We start from the raw sequence: 21155 nt of genomic DNA on the forward strand, positions 1-21155 counted from the left end.
ATGACCATGCCACCAAGACCGTGGCTGCATTGTATAGTGACTGATTAGTGAGGCTTTTATTCTCTTCTCTTTGAAAGCATAACCAATGTCTTGAACGTGTTTGTAGAATGTCTTAAAAATTAGAAAAAAGCTTATTAAACAATTTCATAATCCAAACTTTAATTTAGAAACGACCCCTTTTTCCCAATAAACCCTCATCAAACACTACTCCACAACCCCGGCGAACGAGCGCCAAAGCCAAACAATAACAAAAACATTCCACCTCGCCAAGCCAAGCACCGGTTGGCCTGGCCTTGTGCGTGAGAAAAGTGGTTTTGTTGGCCACCCGGTCCAACGGGGCGGGTCTGTTGGCCGTGACCTTGACGGGGAGGCGATTCCAAGTCGTTGAGATGCGCGCAAAAAAAAAAGAAGATAAATGTCAACCCATAGATGGTGCCTCTATAAGGAGACTTATCCTAAATCCGTAAAACTGTGTCGCACGTGGCGTTAAGCCGGTTTAGGCTCCGTTAGGGACGGGTTTTGGGGAGATGACTAATCATTAAAACTATCAGGCGGAACGACATTGGGAAGGGCATCGAGACTGTTAAAAAAAAGTTTGGTAGTTCAGAGGTAACCAACACTGAAATAAAAAAAGTGCAAAATTCCTATATTCTAGAAATTTTGCCTCTTTTCCTAATTTAGTAATCGGGTTTTTCAGATTACTGAATAAGAAAAACAGAAAGGCATACGGTCGAATGAACAAAAAATCAAATGCCAAAAGGTCGAAAGACAAAAGGTCGAATGGACAAACGTCGAAAGGATAAAAGGTCGAATGTGAAAAAATGAGAAAAAAATAATTATAGCCAAAAATTTCTAAAAAGAATTCTTGAATTTTTTTTATCTTACAAACAAATCTGATTTTTATCTGTGAGTTATTCCTTGGGTTATCCATCCATTTAATAATGATATTTTTTTTAAATAAACATAATAACTTTCAACCATGTTTCAATCCATTCTTTAAAACATTAGCAGTTTATTTAAAATCAATCGACTTCTGATTTTTTTTAAAGTATTTATTCCAGTCATTGACCAAACTGTTCATTGTTTGAACTTCTGTCAAAATTTTGTCACCCGCGTTCAAACAGCAACCCTTTTCAGATTCCGTTTTGTGCGGATGTTCGAACGCAAACCCAAGTTCAAACTTTGGTGACTTTCGGTTTGAACCGTGGTCACAACAATTCAGGCCCGTAGCCAGGGGGGGGGGGCTTCCGGGCTGCAGCCCCCCCCGAAATTTTTTCCATTTTTTTTTAAATTGAACTACCTTAAAAAAATCTTAAATCAATGATTGTGTGTTCTCTTCCCAGAAATAATTTGTAAGATAGAGAATCAAGAATTGATTGATCAAACTAAGTAATTTGCCTGTCCGGGTTTCAGTTTTTGTAGATTATGGATCCAAAATTTGGATATTTAAAAATTGAGCTGCAGATTTGAACATTGTTCCATTCAGTAACATCTCATTTATCTTGTAGTTTTAGCATTACATTGGTTAGGATGGTCCAAATCTGGGCTTACTTGGGGCTATCCCCTGAAATCAAAGATTTACGCATCACTAGCCTAAGTTCCAAAATTTGAGCTTTTTCTGACCACTGACCACCAAGTTTGGGCAAAATCGTCAAATTGTATGGAGAAAAGCAACTGTTTCAGTTTTTGACCAATGGAAGGCGCAATAACTATCCAGTTCTTATCAATTTTCAGAACTAATATCTTCTTTAAATTTTGAAAAACTTTCCCGAAGACACCTTATTTTTTTGGGTTTTTTGCTAAAAAGTTATTAACCTTCGAAAATAGCAATTTCCGAGCGGACTGCTCTAAGGGGCTACATAGAAATAATTACCGTCATCTGGGGCGAATCGGGACTACAGTCTGAATAGGGACAGCAAAAATCCTTAGATCTTGTTGTCTTATTTTTGATTGTAGAACTTAAGTATGACCCCTGAAGAACCATAAAATAATTTAGAATTTTTGGATTCAATGTGGCGGTCAAAATGGAGGTCAAGAAATATTTCTGGTGTTTTTTTTAAAGGTCTAATAATCCAAATTTCCAGTTTTTGCTTTTTGGGTGCTTTTGAAACCGTCAGGGGTATTAAAAAACACCCAAAAAGCAAAAACTTGGTGTATTGGACCATTAAAAAAACAGATGCCGAATTTGATGTTAAAAACAAGCAAATAAAACATGCCGATTTCATTTGTTCCTGATTCGGTTATCCGAAGTCCTTCGAACTTCGGATAATCGAAACTTTGATAATCGAGGCTTCGGCTAGTCGAATTTGGATTGTAAAATTAATAGCCCTCCTTTATTTGCATTAAAACCTTTAAACTGTTAATACATGTTTTTCTCTACATTTTTCATAATTTATCATAATTTCTCAAAAATATTTAGATTTTGTTTTCAAAAACGAAAGCATTTAATATGAAAAACATTTGAGTGAATTTTGACTATTATCAGAAATACAATTCTAATTTTATCGTTTTGGTTTTAAGAATATGGTTAGTTACATATCTAAGACCTTAGAGAAAAATGCTTGAGAAATATCTGTGTGTATTTTTTATTACTTTTCGTTAACCTTTTTCCGAAACCACTCGTCCAAAATGCTTTCTTTTGGTCACATTTTTAGTTTCCACCGTGGCCAATCTCCAATTTTTATTTAATATATCAAAATCGGAAGATCAACTAAGTGAATACTTATTATCAACTAATTTTCACTTTGTGCATGAGCTTGCGATTTTTAAAGGAAGAAATAAAATGATAAAAATATTCAAAACGTTAAAAAAAATTAAGCTTGGATTCAAAAACTCTGAAATTAAATTAATTAAACATCACTTTCAAATTATATAATTTCTGATCAATAATTCATTTTTAAACTATTTAATTTTTATTTTTTGGATTTTACAGATTAGAATTTGCATTTTGAAAATTTTAAAATTTCTTTATTATTTTTTTATAATTTCTTATTTCTGAATATCAATTGTAAATATTTTCCAAAGTTTATGTTGCCACCTTTTCAAAATGGACCAAAAAACAGAGAGCAAATACAATATTAAAAAAAAAATAGCTTCACAATTTTAATGGAAATAACTTATTTCGATTAAGTCTTTTTAGGACCAGCGACCAGGTCGGTCTGGAAAACAAATTTCCTGCTTTGATAATCATATACGACGTGTTTGGGCTCGTTTAAAAATATTTAGAATTTTTGTAACATGTCGCGGAACCGCGGAAAGCTTTTTCTCACGAAAAAAGGATTTCGCCATCAGCTAGATATTTTGAAAACTAATGATGCAAAACAACTGTACTGATTTAAAGTGTGTTTTGAACACTTTTAAAATAATAAAACCATAGCTTGTAGTTATGATTTGTAACCCTCTCAACTTTGGTCAGAGTTTAGTGACATAAACTTCAGAATAATATTCGCAACGGCTAATTGAAGATTTAAAAATTTTACACTTTCAAATTTCTAAATTTTCATAATTTTTGATTTAAATTTTTTTGGTATAAGACAAAGAAATGCCAGAAATCAAAAATAAAAATAATAAAAACATAAAAAATTTAAGATAACAATTCAACAGAATAATATCAAAAAATCTGAAATTCCAAAAATTAAAAAATCTAAAACTGAAAAATTAATAAAATAATTGATACTTAAGAAATCCTAAACTAAAAAAAAATATCATTTTAAAATTAAGTTATTCAAAATCCAACAAATTACGTTTTTTCAATCTTAATTTTTGGATGCTTTAAATATTTTTATGTTTGAATTCTAGTATTCCTAAATTAATTTATATTTACCACAAAATTAAGTGATTTTTGTAATGGCTTTTCCCTTATTTCCGCATTTTAAGATTCAGCGTTTTGATAGTCAGCTTCATGAGGCAATTCTTCAATATTATTTAAGCGAATACATTATTTTCAAACGTTATTTTCAGTCGCATCCAAATAAACAAATCAAAATCTCATCAACACATATTGCTCCCGAAGAAATATCAAACGACGCTTTTGTTTCTGTTCCTTTTCAGCTGCGTACCGCTTAAGAGAAGTCTTTTCGTAAACCTTTTCTTGACCGTTCCTTGAGATTTTTGTATGGAGTTTTAAGAGTCTCCGTACTACAGGACATTTTTTTAAATTTTCGTTTGAAAGTAAAATATAGTTCTTGTAGCAAAATTCAGACTAAGATTTGATTTACAGGAAAAATGTAATTGATTTAAGAATTCTTACATAAAGTATTCTTTACTTTTAAAACAAAAAATTAAGATAATAATTACACATGATAATTTCAAAAAACTAACTTAATCCACCTATGTGGTTGATGCCTTCCTCACTTTTTACCAACTATGGGTAATATGACTGGTTTGGACACATATTTTAGCTATTTTTTAGATTCAGAAAAATAAGTACACAGATATAACTTAAGTGGTCATAACTTGAGACAGGGTTGCCAGATTATCAACGTTGTGGACTCGTTGGAAAGGTCTCTCGATTACCTAACCAACGATGGGTCGGGTGATGGATCCGGACATAGTTAGCAAAGATTTAATTGAAATCCGGCTTCAAAAAAGTACATAAATATCACTTAAGTGGTCATAACTCGAGACAGGGTTGCCAGATCTTCAATGTTGTGGACTTGTTGGAAAGGTCTCTCGATTACCTAACCAACGATGGGTCGGGTGATGAATCCGGACATCGTTTGCATACATTTAATTGAGATCCGGCTTCAAAAAAGTACATAAATATCACTTAAGTGGTCATAACTCGAGCCAGGGTTGCCAATGTTGTGGACTCGTTGGAAAGGTCTCTTGATTATCCAACCAACAATGGGTCGGGTGATGGATCCGGACATCGTTTGCATACATTTACTTGAGATCCGGCTTCAAAAAAGTACATGAATATCACTTAAGTGGTCATAACTCGAGGGAGGGTTGCCAGATCTTCAATGTTGTGAGCTCGTTGGAAAGGTCTCTCGATTACCTAACCAACGATGGGTCGGGTGATGAATCCGGACATCGTTTGCATACATTTAATTGAGATCCGGCTTCAAAAAACTACATAAATATCACTTAAGTGGTCATAACTCGAGCCAGGGTTGCCAGATCTTCAATGTTATGGACTCGTTGGAAAGGTCTCTTGATTACCTAACCAACGATGGGTCGGGTGATGGATCCGGACATAGTTAGCATAGATTTAATTGAAATCCGGCTTCAAAAAAGTACATAAATATCACTTAAGTGGTCATAACTCGAGCCAGGGTTGCCAGATCTTCAATGTTATGGACTCGTTGGAAAGATCTCTTGATTACCTAACCAACGATGGGTCGGGTGATGGATCCGGACATCGTTAGCATAGATTTAATTGAGATCCGGCTTCAAAAAAGTACATAAATATCACTTAAGTGGTCATAACTCGAGACAGGGTTGCCAGATCTTCAATGTAGTGGACTCGTTGGAAAGGTCTCTCGATTACCTAACCAACGATGGGTTGGGTGATGGATCCGGACATCGTTTGCATACATTTAATTGAGATCCGGCTTCCAAAAAGTACTTAAATATTACTTAAGTGGTCATAACTCGAGGCAGGGTTGCCAGATCTTCAATTATGTGGACTCGTTGGAAAGGTCTCTCGATTACCTAACCAATGATTGGTCGGATGATGGATACGGACATCGTTTACATGCATTTAAGTGAGATCCGGCTTCAAAAAAGTACAAAAATATCACTTAAGTGGTCATAACTCGAGACAGGGTTGCCAGATCTTCGATGTTGTGGACTTGTTGAAAAGGTCTTTTGATCATCTAACCAACGATGGGTCGGATGATGGATCCGTACATCGTTTGCATACATTTAATTGAGATCCGGCTTCAAAAAAGTACATAAATATCACTTAAGTGGTCATAACTCGAGACAGGGTTGCCAGATCTTAAATATTGTGGACTCATTGGAAAGGTCTCTCGATTACCTAACCAACGATGGGTCGGATGGTGGATCCGGACATTGTTTACATGCATATAAATGAGATCCGGATATATGTGAAAACACATTTTTATACATAACTTTTGAACTAGTTATCGAAACTTCAAACAATTCAATAGCGATGTATGGGACGCTATACCAAGTCGATTGCAACTGGTTTGGTCAAAATCGGTTCAGCCAGTGCTGAGAAAACTCAGTGAGAATTTTGGTCACATACATACATACACACACACATACACACACACACATACACACACACATACACACACACATACACACACACAGACATTTGTTCAGTTTTCGATTTTGAGTCGATATGTATACATGAAGGTGGGTCTCCGAGCTTTCCATAAAAAGTTCATTTTTAGAGCAGGATTATAGCCTTACCTCAGTGAGGAAGGCAAAAATCATAAATTCCAAAAATGAAAAAATCAAATACATAAAAAAATATAAAATAATTACAACGAAAAAAATCCTTAAATTATAAAAAAACATTTTTTATCATTTTTAAATAAAGATATTCAAAAAATAATTTTATATCATTTCAATAAATTATGTTTTAATAATCTTAGTTTTTTGATGCTTCGAATATTGGTATGTTTGAATTCAAGTGCAGACTAAGATTAGATTTACAGGATAAAACTAATCAATTTATGAATTCTTACATAAAGTTTTCTTTATTTTTAATTTAGCAAGGTTTCGTAAATATAAAATTTCTAAACCATAAAATGTGCAGGATTTTGTTCCTAGAGTCAAGATATTGCTTGAACAAACATCGATTTTAATAAATGGTTACAATCCTAAATTATTAAACATGTATATAGATTAAAATTTTATTAAAAATTATCTTTAGAATTGAGATCTGATTAAATTTTTTTGTCATGTTTTAAAATTTTATTTTTGCTCAAATTCTGGACCAATTTTCAGAATACAATGAGTAATGAATTTGAAAATGGCGTTTAGTCGGAATATTAAAGTTAAACATGATTCGTTTTAATGTTTGATGCAATCGAGGAAAATTTTAACGGTTACATATGCATTTAAAAATGGTAACATATGCATTATTAACAACTCTTCCAGTGAATATTTTGGCGTTAAAAATTAATTTAATACATTTTATCTAAATTTTTTAACACATTAAAATTAAACACAGGCACTGATTTTTTTCTTCAAATATATATTTATTATAGGCCTACACAGCAAAAAAATGTGAATTTACTCGACACGGAAAAAATGAATCACATGTAAACTCAGTTGATGTAAACTTGAGATTCGACGTAATTTTTTTTTGTTGCCATGGAGACACTTCAGAAGCTGAAATTTCAACGATTATATATTTTTGTATTTCATTAAAATTATTTATTTTTGAGAGCACCAGGAGCTTCGCAAAATATGAAATGGCTTCAATAGCTTAGAACTATTAAAATAAAACATTGTTTAAGTTTGTTTATAAAATTTTAAGAAAAACAAATATTCCAGTTATGAGTTTTATGTTGTGCTAGAAAAAATTAAAAATGTTAGATAAACCATCACAATTATCACACAGCTGAAAATGTAAATCCAGACGGTTTAAAATTTCTCTCAGTATAAAATACAGAAAACATAATACTTATGGTTAGATAAATCGATATTTCTTTTAAAAAAAATTTATGCTTTCAAAAATTTGATTCAAGTTAAGTATATTTTAAATTTAGCGACGTTTATCACGAAATTGGATTACAATTAAACAATTCAAGAAAATGTAAAAAAACACTTTCTACTCCTTTAATACAAACTAGCTGTTAAAATAAAGAAAAAAATGACGAACGAGTTTCTTCAATAAATACATTGATAACTTAATATGAAAATCTTCGAAAACTTTTTTGCATACATTACATTAAAATTTTACAATTCATCTCAATAATTATACCACAAACCAAGTGATGGTATAAATGATTTGCTGATTTTTATACTCCTTCTTGTGAGCCTATTCTTGACTATCATTATATTTTTGTTAGTTTTTTCTTTCTTTCAAACATGAGCAGTATTTAAAAAAAAGGATTTCCATAATATTTTTGTTTATGTTTATTTTAATCATATTTTTGTGTTTTTCCGTTCTTTCAAATGTAAGCGTCTCTTTTGAAAAAAGCTCCTTTTAAATATTTGTAAGTATTTATTTTATTTATAAAAAATCTTCGGAATATTTTTGAGACTTTTACATGCTATCAAATTTAAATAGTTTCGAAAAATTGAAGAGTTTTGTTTCTTAAGTATTGTTAAGTATCTCTCATGGTTATAATAGATCCTATAAAAAAAACCGACTTCAAAAATATAGCTGTATAAGTAAAAAAATCGATCGTATGATATTTTAAAAAAATAACCCCCCCCCCCCCCCCCCCTTTTTAGAAAGCCTCCAACAATCCGGGGGCAAGTTTTTATTCAGAAGGCCTCAACATTTTTAATAATACAGCAGTGAAATTAAAGAAAAAAACGTTCAAATCACCTTTCCATAGCTGCTTTTCAATATATGTGTATTTAGGCAGATATCAAAAGTTTTGTTTTGTGAAATGTTTTTTTTTTTAATTCGACCTTTTGTTCATTCGACCTCATCACTTTTTGACATAACATTTCATAAGTTGGGCAGTTGAAAATTGAGTTAGGTTTAGGTAAAACAATTTTATTGTTTTTAATATTTGAGTGGCTGCATCTCAGTAACGGAAAGCTCAATCTTCAATGTTTCTTAGACGAATTATGAATAACTTTTCTCAAATTTTGAAAGAATATACTTTCATGATAGGATGATGTTTATTTCTCAAAATCAAACTAAAAGACGCCATAATTTAAAAAAATCTTATTCAAGAAAAAAATCATTTGCAAATACGAATTAACATCATTTTTTTTGTTTAAAAAAGTCTTTGCAAAAAATCTTAAAAATAAACTCAACAAAAAAATCATTGCTCGGCTGCAAGATTAACTTGTTTAAGGCTTAAAATACCACCAAATCATTTTTGTATGGTTTGCTGACAAATAAGTATGAAGACTTGTATGGGCAAAACAAATAATTAAGGCTACTGATTTTCACAGCAAAAAATCCAAAAGCGATATGATATGAAAAAAATTTAATGCCAAAAATTTGAAAATTTCAATGTAATCAATTAATTATATTTTTGAACTCAATGTTTCAAGTATTTTTACAATACAATAAAAACTGCAAAAATTGCTCAAAAAAGCTGTTATTGATTGTTAAAGTAGAAATAAACGTTATAAAGAAGATTTGAATGGTTTTCAATGGATTGAACATTTTTTTCACAAAAATGTCTGTTTATCGCAAAACATAGTTTTATATACTTTTTTTGTTGAAAACTGTCTCTTCCAACCATAGAATTTTCTTAAATTTCAAGAATTCTTCTTTTCAATAATTTTTAAATGTCAAAAATTGGTTAGAATTGTATTTTTGGCGGTTTTGGGTTGTAGAGGGTAAGCCTCGTGGCGCGGTGGTTAGCGGCTTCGGCTGCCGATCCCTAAGTTGCTATGGGGCGCGGGTTTGATTCCCGCCTTATCCTCCTGGCCTTCTATCGGATGGGGAAGTAAAACGTCGGTCCATTTGCGTAAAAGAGGTTTTGGGTGACTCACCACACATAACCTTCGGACGCCTAGAAATGAGCAGAAACTTGCAACAGAGACCACAAAAGACCCGGGGGTCGTTAAAGTGGATTGCTTTGTTTTTTGGGTAAAAATTTAATGAAATCGGCCGCATTCGTGAAAAATTGCTCTAATTTATTTTTAAATCCATCTTGAACTGGTAAAAAATATATTCAAATTTCACCTAATATTGATTTTTATACTTTTGAATCTAATTATTATTTACGAATACGTTTCTCTTCGAATTTGAACCCTGTTATGCATGTTTAAGCTCAGCTACAAACCTTAATTTCCGGAATGCCCTTCGCCAGGTACGGCTTCAGATGATGCAGCGAGTTCTTCAGACACGTCTCCAGTTCCGGATCGGACCGCTTACACTGCTTGATGTACTCTGGGACTGCAATGGAAGAAGGTGAAAAAGAAGAACAATTATGAGTATAGTTTATCACAACAACATGGTTGCAATCTTACAGTACAAGTACAAACAAGGTCAGCTCATCTGGCTTAACCCATAGCTAGGTTGAGAGAGAGAGCCGATGGAGAGCAATGACAACACATCCTTCAACCCGTATTGTCATTGCACTCCGGTAGCGGAGTGGAAACCTTCAAAGAGTACAACAAAGTAGAAGATGCCGGTGGTAAACATTTGGATCCACCCTGCCGATCGTTTGCAGTGTCAACATTTCAAAATCCAACGGCTTCAGAATGTCACCAAATCAATCTCAAAGCCATCTTCAAGTCCATCGGCAATGCCTGTTTGCCCACAGCAAATGATTCCATAATCGCCTCCAAGTAGGTATTTGGCGAATTGCCGCTCGCTTAGGAGACAGAGAGTTCCGTTGGCCGGGCGCGATCAGCTGGACATAATCGGAACTTGTAATCTTGGGAAAAATGGTCGCCACCGCCGGAATCCGGTTCTGGCTTTATAAAGCACGTACAGCACGTGTGGCGGGGTGACTTTTGCTTAATCGTGAAGACATTAACGTCAATCATCGCGCGCTACTGCAGCGTGATCTTACACGGTTCTAATGACCGACAAAGCAGTTTTGCTGTAATCTGGTTACATGATGGTCCACAGGGGGTTTAATGAATCGAGGTTAGGATTCATTACGGAGTGTGCTTGGTTTCATGTTGACCTTTGACGAGGTGATTTACGTTGTCACTTTAGAGCTTTGAGACGGTGATCATTTCAGTATTCTAATCGAATTATCTACTGATTACAATTGTAAGGGGTGTAATTTTTCTGGGAGATCCCCTAGAACTCGGGTGATTCCTACTACAAATTACACTAAACAAATCACCAACACCTGATTAGCATCCATCCGTCTAGAACAGTATCTCAACGTGATCCCTAGTCGGTGAACTGCACTCTCAACAGGTTCACATCCTCATCGTTATTACCTAACCAACCAAAAAAAAATCACCGCCACAGGTGAGATAATGTGCGATTGTAGAACAAATCGTTCCGGAACACTCAATTCTCACAGACAACAATTTGTGGAAAATTAGCGCCGAACCAGTCACCGATTATAGAACGCAAAAATCTGCATACCCCAAGTTTCAATTAGAAAACAATGCTGGGAAATAGGCTGGTTCCAGCTAGACAACCACCACCTTTGAATAGCTGACGCAGGTAGGTTACGCATTACAATTGAATATTAGAGAAAATCTAAAGAGCTAGAGAGAGAACGTCGAGCTGAGCTACTGACCCATCTGACCCGTTCAGACTGACTTGGCCCTGGCGGTTTGCGTGCTTTGAGGGAAAACTTGCCAGTTACACACGATATCGTACGACTGACTTACTGAGCAATTGACATAGAAGCTTTGTTGTGCCGGTTGACTGGCTGACAGTCGTGCGGAAAGTTGGAAATTTCCGCAAGAAGTGTAACGTTTTAACCTACATTTATTTTGGAAGCTTAAAAATATGTTTTAAATGCTTTGTTGAAATTTAAAGATATACAGTCCAGACTTGATTAACCGAAGACTTTGAAAAAAAAATCAATTGGGATAGTCGAATTTTCAAGTAATCGAATCACATTTTTTTTCGTTATCTCATTTTTGATTGTCAAGTTTTTCAATAAAATGCTCGGGTAGTCTTTTGACCCCTATTAGGGGAAAGTGGGGCAAGTGTAACAAACTAAGAATATGCTCGTTAAAACCCATTAAACACGTTTAAAAATTTGCCGGATTTTTTGATAATCATTTTTTACCAGATCTTGACAAAGACATTAATAGAACAAGTTTCTAAAAAATCCTGTTTTTCACAATAAAAAATAAATTTCAAAAAAAAAATAATAATAATAATTTTAATAATAATTATTGATGTTCAGTACGTTCTATTCAACAAGAGGGGGAAGACGAACAACCCGTTGGGGCAAGAGGAGCAATGCATGAAATAGCATGTTAATTTGCTAACAATTTATCTGTTATCAATTTGAGACGTCAGATAACAATGTATTTGAAAAGTTCTCTTCATTTTTAGATGAAATAATAATATTTTACTAATAATTTGATCAATTTTCGAAAAAAAAACTAATTATTTAGAAGATAAACTGTATTTTTTTTATAAAATCGGTATATTTTGTATGAACAATTTTTCAAATAATTTATTATCAGTTTTTACCAATTGCATTGCTAGCAACAATTCCTCATACTGTAAATTTCAAAATTGTAAAAAATTACGGCCGTACGAGCGATTGTTCCTCTTGCCCCATATGGTCGTCTTACCCCACCTCCTCCTATTACTTTTTTAAAGCTTTTGGTAGAATAGCTTTTGTTAAAATTTGGATATAATTTTGTCCATGTTTTTTCCATAAAAGTCTGTAAACAATTTTGAATAGAGCCGAGATCATTTTTTTTTTCTTTTATTTTTTTGAATATTTTTAATTCAGCCTTTATAGTACACGGATAAAACCAAAGTTCCCAAAATTGAGAACAAGCGTGCAAGATATTCTGAGTCACAAACAATATGTTAAAATTTAATGGTACGTTTTTCGTAGTTCTAAATTTCATAAAAGCTAGGTCACAGTTTTGGGAATTGATTTTTCTCCGCGTGAGGATGTAATTTGTTACTTTTGTCCAATCCTTGTGAAGATACAGCGATTTGAAAATGAAAATGTTGAAAAAATAAGGTTTTTGGTGGTTATTGGCAATTTTTACATGACAGACTTGATTTTTCAGTCTCGTTAATATTTTTGTCGGAAAGCTCGTCCAATTTTCCATAAGTTTGCTTTTGACAATATTTCAACGAGTCAATCGTTTTAAAATTTACGTAAGCCTATTTATTATCCCGGTTTCTACCACACTGAAAAAAATATACTCTTTTCAGTTACGAGCAAAGTAATTTAGCTTATATCTGTAAGCCATACATCCAACTCAAATGCTGTCAAAGGGAAATTGGGCGAGCTTTCCGTTAAAAATACTTACGAGACTGAAAAATCAAGTCTGTCATATAGAAATTGCCAAAAACCCCCAAAAACCCTATATTTTCAACAATTTTATTTTTAAAATCGCTGTACCTTCACAAGGATTGGACATACGACAATGGTCAATATGGAGACTTTAATGTAAAATTGTCTGGAAAATCGATTTCCATTATCAGCTTTTGAAAATTTTGACGTTTGGATCACTTTTCATAAAAAAGGGTTTTAGTAAATGATGTTTGTATTTTTTTAGGAGAGACATACCAATGGTATGATACCATCTTGCATTTTTCGTGAGTCTTTTTGTAACATCTTAGGCTACTTCCTCAAACATTTTTGAACGAAAAAAAATAGTTACATCACCTTTAAATTTAACTTTTAAACTTAAAAATTGATAGTTCTCATAGAAGTGGCGTGTATTTTTCTTTCAGTGTTATTTAACAGAAAGCCCGTCCAATTTCCTACAAGTTTGTCTCTGACCACTTTTTGATACGATGCAACGGCTTCGAGATACAGCAATATTTAAATTACGAAATACAACAATATTTAAATAACTTACGCCCTTCTCAAATGTCATTATCGAGTGCAACTGGCTCCATATACACAAAAATCGCTTATATAGGCCTAGGATAACATGTCTAAAAAGTTTCATTGAAATCGGAGAGGCTCGGGTACAAAAGTACTACAAGAATTCCTGATTTGAGCTGGAATTGCTCATTATACTCTAAATAAACAACTTTATTTATTTAAGTATTACTTTATTGGCCAAACAACTGTTTGCTAATACACAGTTCACTAAATATCAAAATTAATAATAAATCTAAGATTCACGTTATATGGCTGTCTTTTCCCCTGATCGAAAACATTGGTCCATTATATATGTTTAGAAACGAGACTTGTGTTACATTTTCTGTTCTTTTAAACAAAAAAAAATGAACAATTTTACCTAAATTTCAACTTTTGACGTTGAAAAATAATTAAGGCAATTTTTGTTCACATTATTTTTGAAGCCAGTAAAAACTGAAAAAAATTTAAGAATAGGGCAAAAATAATGTCTGGCTATTTAGCCTTGAAATTTTACCGAATTCATTATTTAAAAAAAGTCAAATATCATCAAGCAATTTAGAAGGCAATTAAATATTCATGGAAAAAAGTTTGTCAGTTTCTCTAAAATAATTTAATTGTCTTATTGTCGAGCTGACAGGCCGTGACAGGCGATTGTCACCGCTCCATACAAAAATGATTTTTTTTATAGAAAATTGGCCAGGTTTGAATATTGAAGAGGGTTTGAGATTTCATAAAAAATAATTCCACGTGGTATATTCATAAAGTTAAATCAGTATCGATAGGGAATGTTAACTCTTAGTTGGTGAAAACTTAACTTTATAGTATTTGTTTCACAAATTCTGCCTACAGAAAAAAATAAGTGGGTAACTGGAAATTCTGAGATAATCTTACCAATTGTCAAGAAACAAAGATTGAAATCGTGTATTAATAATAAAAACAACTTCCCAGTTAAACACCACGTTACTCAATCGAGCTCCATAACTTACCAAATCGGGCAGTGAATGGCAGAGGAAATCTATTCCCGGCGAAGGTCGAATCGTATCAGGACCGATTTAAAGGCGGTTGCGTGCCTCCAGTACCAGAGTGTGGAATCCGCCAGAGAGCAAGAAAACTGTGTCATTTGGACGAGGAAGTGAATCCGAAAAAGTTGAACCAGTGCAATTATCGCTTCCTTTTTAGGGCGCAGTCGTTTTCAATGAGCCGTGACAATAACATTGTTTTTGTGATTGATTCAATGGAATTTTGAAAACATGCTAATTGTTACGATAGCAATTTGATTACAAATGAAGATTTTTTTAAAGAACCTTTCAAAACAACTTAGGGAAAGCTACCTGCAGCTTGCACTCAACCGGACTGGCGATGGACGACCACTTTTTAGATGCAAGCCCAATACCATTAGTGTTTGACCCGGCCAACCCCGCAAAGAACCGAAATCTCGTCTACCTTGGATTCCGGTTTCGTATCTGACCACAAACGCACGGTCGCATGGCGACGTTGCTGCTGCTGCCAATTGGCAAAATTCAACTTATAGACTGTAAACAGTACAAGTCCACCGCCGTGTTTGACTCCGTTCTTCAACATCCACAAACCAATTAGATAGGTAGGAAACCACCAAGTTGCAAATTCTTGCGCAACCTCGTTGTGCGGTTTGTTGACTTCGATGGCGGAGATATGCTAATATCGTGCGGCAAAAGAAAACTCCTTAAATAATCGCACCCTCTGTTGGAGTACCGAGCTTTTCAAGATTTGCATGGTTACGCATGGTTTGGACACCTTTGCGGTACCGCATTCAGTACTGTCGAACAAAAATTGTTTTAGGATGCAAATTACCCACGAATATGTGGTGCTAAATGTTTGCGTTGGGTGCGTTACAGAAAAAAAATCTGACAAAAAAGAACTTGAAACGGCCAATTAGATGAAACAACGACATTGTTCTTTGGGCTAGAGTGTGGCACCTTGACATGGTTGGACCTTACGACAGCTGTATATGAAGAACTGTATGTTCATTTCCAAATGACAATGCCATGACAATGCAGATCCGGCTGGCCGGATAGCAATTATGATGATTGCAGGTGTATATCTGTAGTTTAGTTGTGGTTCAATGCACTGATCAATGTTAAAATCAAGATTGGTGGAACTTTCATTAATCAATCAGTTTTGTAGAATAAAAAAAAATCAAAATCGACCAACAGCAAAAAAATCATTTATATTTTTATTGGAATAACATTTTGAACATTTTGCGCCTAACATCAGAATTGGTAATTGGTATTTCAAGAAGCTCTGGTTGCAGTCGATGTCATTTTTTTTCTAAACAGGTCTTAAACAATTTATTCCACCTGGTTGATTGGAACTGCTCACATTATATAGCTCAATAAGTCGTTCACCCGTAAAAAAGTGAAAACTTCTTTAAACCGATCGAATCTTGCAAAACATATTTTTTGTTTTTGATTAACCCGTAAGAAAAAAGGTCAAGCTTTTGTTTGAACAACCTCCTACTTTTTAAATGTAAACAAAGTAGGATCATTCGAAAATTACGTTACGCATTCTCTCTTTCCTTCACCCGTTCAAAAACTAGCAACATAAAAAACTATTTTTTCATTTTTTAAGATTAAACTGCTTCATTGGATTACTGTACTATTTTATTAAATATCTTGAATTTTTTTAAATATTTTTAAAATTTAGTATAAACCCATGTAAAATTTTCAACTCGACATTATTCATAAAATAAGTAACTTAACTATTTTTTCAAGGATCGATTTTTTATTGGAGAAAACACAAAAAAATCAAATTATCAAATGTTTTACGTTTGTTTTAAATCATCAAAAAGCATTGAAGTTCAAAAACATCTTGAGTTGATTATTTTACCTGACACATATTCAGTGCGACTTCAAAGCTAATGGTTGTGTTTAAATTTGAAAAAAAAAACAATCATAAAATCTAAAAATTTACAAATAAGCAACAAATTTGACTGGTAAATGTAAAATATGAAACAAATACAAAACAATATAAAAGAATCAAAAAATACTTAAAACGAAAGAAAAAAAAAACAAACGAGGTAAAGTTTGTGTAGCTCAAAATGACCTCCTGAACAAAAAAAAGACATTTGTGAAATAGACGTGCTCCTTGACAAAAAAATCTTTCAAAATTGTGTGTCGTTACTGTTTATATGTTGTACCTTTCTTCGAATATTTTTTAATTTTTTTTTTAAGTTTATGAGGCAGTTGCAAATATAACCTAAGTGTTGAGAGAGGTAAAGACAGGGTTTAAACAAAAAAAAGGTCTAAAATTGAATTTTACAAAAGTACAGTTGTTTTGCAAACAGTAGTCTTCAAAAAATTCAAGCTCCGACGCAAAAAGACGCTGTAAACTGTACACCAAAATTTCACAAAAAAATGAATATTTTTTTAGATTTTGCCTTCCTCACTGAGGTAAGGCTATAATCCTGCTCTAAAAATGAACTTTGCATAAAAACGTCGTAGACCCACCTTCATGTATACATATCGACTCAGAATCGAAAACTGAACAAATGTCTGTGTGTATGTATGTATGTGACCAACAAACTAGCTCATGTGATTTGACCCGAACCTGTTGCATTCAACTTGGTTTAGGGTCCCATAGATCGAGTTTTATACAGATTGAAGTTTCGATAAGTAGTTCAAAAGTTATGTATACAAATGTGTTTTCACATATATCCAGATCTCACTTAAATGTATGTAAACTATCGTTGGTTAGGTTATCAGAAGACCTTTCCAACGAGCCTAAAACATTGAAGATATGGCAACCCTGTCTCGAGATATGCCCACTTAAGCGATATTGATGTACTTTTTGGAAGCCGGATCTCACTTAAATGTTTGTAAACTATGTCCAGGTCCATCATCCGACTCATCGTTGGTTAGATTATCAAAAGACATTTCCAACGAGTCCAAAATATTGAAGATCTGGCAACCCTGTCTCGAGATATATCCACTTAAGTGATATTGATGTACTTTTTGAAAGCCGGATCTCACTTAAATGTATGAAAACGATGTCCGGATCCACCATCCGATTATCAAAAGACTTTTCCAACGAGTCCAAAACATTGAAGATCTGGCAACCCTGTCTCGAGATATCCCGACTTAAGTGATATTGATGTACTTTTTGGATGCCAGATGTCACTTAAATGTATGTAAAATATGTCCGGATCCACCATCCAACCCATCGTTGGTTAGGTAATCAAGAGACCTTTCCAACGAGTCCAAAACATTGAAGATCTGGCAACCCTGTCTCGAGATATATCCACTTAAGTGATATTGATGTACTTTTTGGATGCCGGATCTCACTTAAATGTATGTAAACTATGTTTGGATCTACCATCCAACCCATCGTTGGTTGGGTTATCAAAAGACTTTTCCAACGAGTCCAAAACATTGAAGATCTGGCGACCCTGTCTCGAGATATGTCCACTTAAGTGATATTTATGTTCTTTTTGGATGCCGGATCTCACTTAAATGTATGTAAACTACGTCCGGATCCACCATCGTTGGTTAGGTTATCAGAAGATCTTTCCAACGAGCATAAAACATTGAAGATCTGGCAACCCTGTCTCGAGATATGCCCACTTAAGTGATATTTATGTACTTTTTGGAAGCCGGATCTCACTTAAATGTATATAAACTATGTCCGGATCCACCATCCGATTATCAAAAGACTTTTCCAACGAGTCCAAAACATTGAAGATCTGGCAACCCTGTCTCGAGATATCCCGACTTAAGTGATATTGATGTACTTTTTGGATGCCGGATCTCACTTAAATGTATGTAAACTATGTTTGGATCTACCATCCAACCCATCGTTGGTTGGGTTATCAAAAGACTTTTCCAACGAGTCCAAAACATTGAAGATCTGGCGACCCTGTCTCGAGATATGGCCACTTAAGTGATATTTATGTACTTTTTTATTCCGGATCTTAAAAATAGATGAAATTTTTGTACAATTCCATCATATCAGCCATTGTTGGTAATAAGTGAAGAAGCTCCAACCACATAGGTGGATTAAGTTAGTTTTTTGAAAAAAAAATGCCTCCTGGTTTTTAGAGCCATTTAACATTGTAAAATTAATTATAGATACTTTGAACCAACCACTTGGAATAAAATCAACCGAAACAGTCAACATAAAAAAAATAAGAAAAAGATAATGATAAATATATTATATTATATTGGAAAGTTAAAATCACATTCCACCAAAGAAAATCCGATGTGCAATTTTACCATCACCGCAAACATTCCAAATCGTCCAAGGGGTCATTCTTATGCAAAATTAGCTGAACATTTCGAAAAAATACTTTCAAAAGCACACGATTGAGTTTTTGGGGATAAAAATTTGAAAAACTGGTCAAAAATGGTCAAAATAATAACTTATGCCAAAATATCAACAATTTTATTTTTGTCTGCTCTACAACTTTGTAGAACATTGTTACAAACTAAAATGTAACCCTGCAAAGTTAGAAAAACACGTAATTTTAAAATGAAAATTTTTGTTCTAAATGAAAGAATGACCCTTCTGGGTTATTACAGATTCGAAAAGTACATTAAATTTCCCATAAAATGACATATCTCACGATTTTTGACAGTTGAGTAACGAGAAATGGCAGCAATTTTAAAACTATTTTTTAAATATAATTGATGAAAAATAAGTTTTTTCGAAATTTTGAGTACACCACCAAATCGGGCGTCTAATTTTACACAAAAGTCCCTTTGACAACAAATTTCTATCGCTTCACAGTTGCGAGCTACAAATCACTGAAAAACGTGTATTAGTAAAAAAACAGAAAAATGAATGGGGTCGTACCGCCCCACCGTCACAAAATATCGAAAAAACAAACCCCGGATTCGGGATCAGGAACCAAAATAACCCCTCAGAGCAAAGTTTCACGCAAATCGAAGAGGGGTCGGAGCAACTGCTGTTTAAGTTGGCGGAGAATGACTCAGTTACGAAAAAACAATTTCAAAATGGCCAATGTTTTAGTGGCATTGAATATATCATAAGATATAATGCAGTTCAAGGGGAAAAAATATTAAAAGTGCTTCAAAAAACTTTTAATTTCAATGGTGCACATCAATCACCCAGATATTTGTTATACTTTTTTTTTGTCTTTAAAATTACGGGAACTATCGATACAGTTATTTATTCATCACCTGAGCTACTATCACCAAAAGGATTTACAACAAAAATTGTACTATCCTTTTTTACAGGATTGGGTCCGTGAGTTCAACAATTTTGGAATAAGAGACAACAACTTCCTTAATTGTTGTGTACAAGGTAGGGGTATGGGTAAGGGTACACCTTTAATACTGACCAAAACAAGACATTTGCAGTTGAAGGTAGATTAATTTATTTTCTGTTATTCTATGCATATCGAAGTACGAGCTCAAAATCAATTGCTAAATAATCAAAAGGAAAAATATTTACAGAAAAATCAACTTTATAATCACGATGTGCAAAGTTTTAAATTTTTAAAATACAATTCATTCAAATAATAAATTTCTGAAACAACCCGGAAATGACAATATTTAAAAAATATATGTATAAAACTCTTGTTTCCACTCACCTTGAGCCGCAGCCATCGTCACCAGCAGCGCCACCGCGCAAACAATCGACTTCCCCATCATTTTGGCGGGATTTGTTTTTTTTTTTGCTTATCAAATTTACCCCAAGTTTAACACTCCACGCACGCACCGCACTTTATTGGCGCTAATTCGGCTAAATTGCAACGATCGACAAGCACACAGTGCGAGGTATGTTAACGAACTGATTCTGTTCCTGTAACCTCGATACACACGAACACACTTGTCACTTTTACTCTCACTGAGCGCAATCTTCGCACCCGCCGACGACTGATTGAGTCCTTCCGGTCTCGAGAACACAAACGCACTTCTATTGATCCGTTACGCAGCACACACAAACACACCCGCCGCACACACTGACACGGAAGAGTTTGAGTTTGAATGGGGAGAGGATGTCCGCTTGGCACCAGCTCGTTGCAACGTCTGGTAGCGGCTAGTGTTGATCGGGCTCTTTTAATGAATTTTTATCATTCGGGTGCTGAGCTGCTGCCTTTTGCGGTGCTACAACGTGGGCCAGCCGAGCCGAGAACGCGACGACGATCGTGAAGAACGTGGTGCGGTGTGCGATGTAGCGTTGGCTTGATTTTTTTGTTTGTTTTGTTGCATGTTGCGTTGAAGGATCTTGCGGCGTGTGTTGTGTCGCCTTTGTCACTATTTTGTTTTTGCCGGAAATAAATTTAATATGATGAGTAACAATGATGACAACTTTTTTTCAGCTAGGCTAGGCTATTATCTGATTGTTTTTCAATGCAATCAATGTGGGTCATTCAATATGCAGTTTGGACAAAGAAGTACATATTTCAATTTCACTTTCTCTGTTCAAGCTGAAATCCGGTGCAAAGCATGTTTATTTATCCATAAAAAAGATTTCAAAAAATGCGTTTTTTAGACGGTAGCAAAAAGATAAGTGACTTGATATAAGCAAATTTGACAAATTTCATGAAAT

General features: G+C 34.0%; 1 protein-coding gene across 1 annotated transcript in view; it reads right to left on the bottom strand.

The window, feature by feature from the left end:
* LOC6039396 overlaps positions 1-20656 on the bottom strand; it is a 39996-nt gene extending 19340 nt beyond the window's left edge. The window contains exons 1-2 of the mRNA XM_038260738.1: positions 20194-20656; positions 9903-10015 (exon numbers count right to left, since the gene is read on the bottom strand). Coding sequence (XP_038116666.1) covers positions 9903-10015; positions 20194-20254 — 174 coding nt within the window. The 5' untranslated portion in view covers positions 20255-20656. The remainder of the gene's footprint in view (positions 1-9902; positions 10016-20193) is intronic.
* Between the last annotated feature and the right edge of the window lie 499 nt (positions 20657-21155).

Source organism: Culex quinquefasciatus, chromosome 3 (genome assembly GCF_015732765.1).
Source record: "Culex quinquefasciatus strain JHB chromosome 3, VPISU_Cqui_1.0_pri_paternal, whole genome shotgun sequence".
NCBI lineage: Eukaryota > Metazoa > Arthropoda > Insecta > Diptera > Culicidae > Culex > Culex quinquefasciatus.